The 4786-nt window shown below is 34.9% G+C and overlaps 1 protein-coding gene across 1 annotated transcript; it reads right to left on the reverse strand.

The window, feature by feature from the left end:
* Positions 1-697: 697 nt before the first annotated feature.
* Positions 698-1805, reverse strand: LOC145033795 (GATA transcription factor 19-like). Its single transcript, XM_078982328.1, has 2 exons — positions 1178-1805; positions 698-1098 (listed from the first exon to the last, which is right to left on the reverse strand). The coding sequence occupies exons 1-2, from the start codon at positions 1553-1555 to the stop codon at positions 811-813; spliced, it is 666 nt and encodes a 221-aa protein (XP_078838454.1). The 5' UTR covers positions 1556-1805; the 3' UTR covers positions 698-810.
* Positions 1806-4786: the final 2981 nt, after the last annotated feature.

Genomic DNA, 4786 nt, shown 5'->3' on the forward strand with positions numbered 1-4786 from the left:
TTAGGATAATCAAATAGATAAACACTGCTTTCAAAAATATGAATTTTCCAGTTATAAAAACCAAATAACAATAACGATTAACTAATCATCATTATCCATTCCAAATTGCAAATTCCTAACCGATGATCATGCATGATTTATTTATTTGACTATCCTAAAAATTCATCTTGGTCAATTTCTAATTTTATCATATAATAATATCTTGGCTTTTAAAAAAATAATATTATATGGTTATACTTATTTTGAAAATCATTTCTGGAGTTTTTTAGTTTTACAACATATTAACTAATTAATAAACTGTTAATTGGTGAACTAGATAATCGAACTGAAAATTAAAACAAGTTAAATGAAAACCAGTTAACAAATTTTTTACTATTTAGGTTTAGGTACATGAAAATAGTGAACCGATAGTTCTGCTTTAACTTTATGAAATACACTTAATCCATGCATGAACACCCCTAAATTATAAGAGTTCAGATTATACGAATCTCATATCATCATTACAAGATCATAATAATTAAGCTTGTACAAAATTTTGAACATTCAACATAGAAAAATTTAAAATTATATAATAAAGAAAGCAAGAGATGAATAAGGCTTTTCTTTAATACTAACATGTATACACAAAAACAGCGATAAATATTAAAATAGGGAGAAACAGAAAGAATAAAGAAAAGTAAAAGATATTGAGAGTTGATTAAAGAAAAAGGAGTTCATATGTTTATATATTTGACTGACAAAAGCAAAATGACATAATCATCCAAAAAAATAATATTTTCCACGTCACTGTCGTGGATCTCGACGTGGATTTTAATAGCGGGTAAAATCATGCACAAGCCCTACTCTGTCAGTCACATTGAGACGCCACGACAGGAACGTAGAATCTCTGTCGTCCACGTCATCTATAAACCTAAACTCATTCCCTACCCCCGCCGGTGAGTAGTATGACGGCAGTTTATGCGTCGACCCTTGTATGTGGTGCATCCACGTGTTCCCGTTATACTCCTCCGTCGCATCTCCACCACCAACCGCCGTCGCTGTGGCGTTCGCTCTCCTCTCTTCCTTCTTGAATCTTATCCCACACGCATTGCACAGCGACTGCAAGTTTTCAGTCGATTAATTTATAAACACTTTAAAACATATATTTTCTCATGCATTTGTGTTAATTTGTAATTACCTTGGGACCACGAGGACCGTTTCTCCAAAGCGGAGTAGAAGTGGTATCGCAGTTAGCACACCTCCGAGCAAGAAGCGAGTCAACGGTGGCGATGTTGGTTGCGCTTCCGCGGTTAGGTTTATAAGAAGGCGGAGCCGGTGAGTGGTTATCGGACTGTAAAAAGTCCCAGCAGAAACGGGATGAAGGTCGTGATTCCGGTGAGTCGAAGTCTTCGGAGGCTAGACGAGATGAAGGCGTAGCTAAAGAAAGAGTACAATCAACGGAAGAAGGAGAAGAGGAGGCGTAGGGACAAATGTTTTGATCGTAAGGCATGGTGAAGAAAATGGAACATGAGTTGGGTTGATGATTGTGGAAGAGACCACATGAGCATCTGTGCATGGTTATGTGTGTGCGTGTGTATGTGTGTGTGTGTGTGAAGATAGTGAATGGGGGAATGTGTTATATAAGAAGATGAAATAAGAGTCAAGAAGTTGCAGTCTACGGGGTTGTCGTCAAAGGGCACTGTTACTCATCAGTAGTACTCCCTTTGCCACTGTGTGTATATATGTAGTATTGATGCATATATAGATATAACAGAGAGTGGACAGTGTGTGGGACCCAACGCATAACACATACAAAAGTAGATAAGGGGAGATCTAAAAATGGTACTTGTTAACATAGGGAATGCATTGGCAGCAGAGGATTACCTATTTATATATATATAGGCATACACGAGTGGTTGTGGTTGTGGTGGGGTGGGGTGGGGTGGGGTGGGGGAAGGGTAAGGTGGTAAATTTAGATGTTACATCCTATTCTATTTAGGATTTGTTTGATATTTAGGAATTTGCTAGTTGTTTGATAATGATCATATGTTATAGTGGTGCTATCGAAATCGTACTTTCTTTTTCGCCACGTAAGCATCACATTATTTTTTACCACTTAAGTGTGGTTTCTTGCCACACCAAGGGTGTGGTGGCACAGTTTTAGTTTTATTTTTTTTTCCTTTTTTTTGTTTGTTTTCTTTGTTAACTATTTTAATTTAATAAAATTTATTTTTTAATAAAAAAAACATAATTTTAAAAACATAATATTTCATTAATTAAAAATACAAATACCATACATTACTTAATTTAAAAAAAAAAAAAAAAAAAAAAAAAAAAAAAAAAAAAACCTTAAAATTTTAGAAAAACAAAGTAGAAACAAAAAACCAACTTAAAAAAAACACACAAGAAACCATTAAAAACTTGAAGAAAAAAAAACTAGAAATTAGCCACGATTCATGTAACGGTTTTTCACTTCCTCCTTCATCGCCAAAACCACTTCAAGTTCGGCCCCGATCATATTCGACGTGTCCAAAGGTTGTGTAATGAAGGTATTGGGGTGTTGATGTTTCTGACTGGTGTTTTTTCTTTGCTAGGTCTTTTGGAAGAATACATTTTTTCAAAGAAAATTGGATGAAATAATTGTATTTATATGTGTTTAAAGGTTGTGTAAATATAAAAGTGATAACATATGTATATATAGATGGAGTAAAAGGTTAAAAAAAAAAAATTAAATTACACGAATTTTGGAACGGTCAAAAGAAAAGGGAATAGCCAATCAGCAAACACGGTCTTCAAAGGCCGCAGTGTGGTCTCGACCGCCCCAAACCGCACCCTGGGGGCGGTGTTCGTGTCCCACGTGGCGTAACCGCGGTTCCAAACCGCATACCACACCGAAAAGCCTAAGAAATAATATCAACTATTTCATTAATTACACCACATTTACCAAGTTGTCATATACGTTTTCTACGAATAACGAACTTGGTCATAACTATTATCGTGATCAATTTAGTTATAACGAGCATATAACTATAAATTGTAATCACAGATGTACTTTCAACATAGAGATGTGCTTGTCGTTCAAAAAAAATATGAAGAAAAATGCATATAAATAATGATTTTTATGGGTTAAAGAGACAAAGTACACATTGCTATTCTTGTGGTGTAAAGCATATGTAGAGCTTTCATAAATAAGGGAGTGAATTACTTTGAAAAGGTGAAATGTTTCTTGATGGTTGACTTTACTCTACAAGATTGTAAGGGCATTCATAATGTATTGAATTATATAGAGTTTAATGGATTGTCACATCATTTTTTTACAATCCATACAACTTTATTAATTTTTTTCTCTATAATGCATTGAACTCTACAAAGTTCAATAGAATGTTACAAAATTTAATTTATAGTAAATATTTAAGAATTAAAACTTTCGTTTTTCCCATTGAAAAGTTTAATGGTCATTGGACTTCAAATTCATTAAATGCCAAGGTAACATCTCACAATAGTATAGTTTCATCCATTAAATGACACATGGATTTACCACCTCATTCAACTCTTCCATTAAACTCATCATTGTGGATGCTCTAAGGTCAGTTAATTACAAGGCAATGAAACGTTTAGGCTCTCGCCGTGCTTTTTGTCAATGTTGGATTAATTGGTTTGTTTATTCTAGTATTTGGTTTTGTTTAGTTTGAACAATAATCATTTTAGGAAACTTACAGTATTTAAGCTTTTATTTTTGTATAATTTTAAATTTTAACTAGAATACTTTTTAGTCTAGTATATATAGGAACGTATGAAATGAAAGTTGTTTTCTTTCAATAAAAAAAAAGTATTGGTTAGCAAGTAATATTAAAGTTGTTTTCTTTTAAGCAAATCGAAGGTTTGATCGCACAAGACGGTTCGGGATAGCAGGGGCTGTTTCGAGATTGTTTTACAACAGAGGACGAAGATGGTAAAGTGCTTTCAGGTTGACCGTTGTCGTGGGGAGACGGGGAGCACCGTACAAGACAACGGGGGTGACTGGTGATGAACATAGACAGTCTGTGGTTGTTAGTTACGATCAAAGAATGGTTTGTTTTGAGACTGTAAGTAAAATAAACTACACAAATTCCTTGTGGTGTTTCAAAGAAAAGAAATAGAAGGGAAAAAATGAGCAAATTTATTGCTCACAAAACAAAAAATATCCTAATCAAATTCTAAAACTATGGAGAAGATAAAAACTTAAATATGGCAACTTTCTATAATTAAAATTTTCATGTTAAACCCATATGGACCAAAACCAGTTAACCAATCACCTCTTTAATTGGTTTGATCATACCACTCTTTTATAGTACTCTTTAATCACCTTCTTTTCAAACCATCTTGATTATCGACTTTCCTGGATACCCGACCTCTACCTCGTTCACATCCAAAGTCTTCTCTTAATCCCTTTGATTCTTAACAACACATGTAACATATATCATGGCATCTCGTTGGACACGCTCATTACCATCTCAACTTTTCTTGGATCAACGACCTCTTCCTTGGCCACATCTAAAGCCACTCGATTTGAACTTCCACCGCCATAATGCTCACACAGTGTTGTTTTTCCATTCCATTGTTTTCTTGAAAAATATACTTTTGCCGATCAATCCTATTCTGTAACGACCCGTTCCCGGTATGTTGATTTATTGGTAATTATAGTGAGTTTTTCAAGAGGGACTCGGCGAGTTCTAGCCTGACTCGCCAAGTAGGGTCGCGCCTGAGGGCACGCGTGAGCCGGGGACTCGGCGAGTCCATCTGTCTGGGTGAAACCCTAAAATCCCCG

The sequence above is a fragment of the Lactuca saligna genome, chromosome 3 (assembly GCF_052625555.1).
Source record: "Lactuca saligna cultivar CGN05327 chromosome 3, ASM5262555v1, whole genome shotgun sequence".
NCBI lineage: Eukaryota > Viridiplantae > Streptophyta > Magnoliopsida > Asterales > Asteraceae > Lactuca > Lactuca saligna.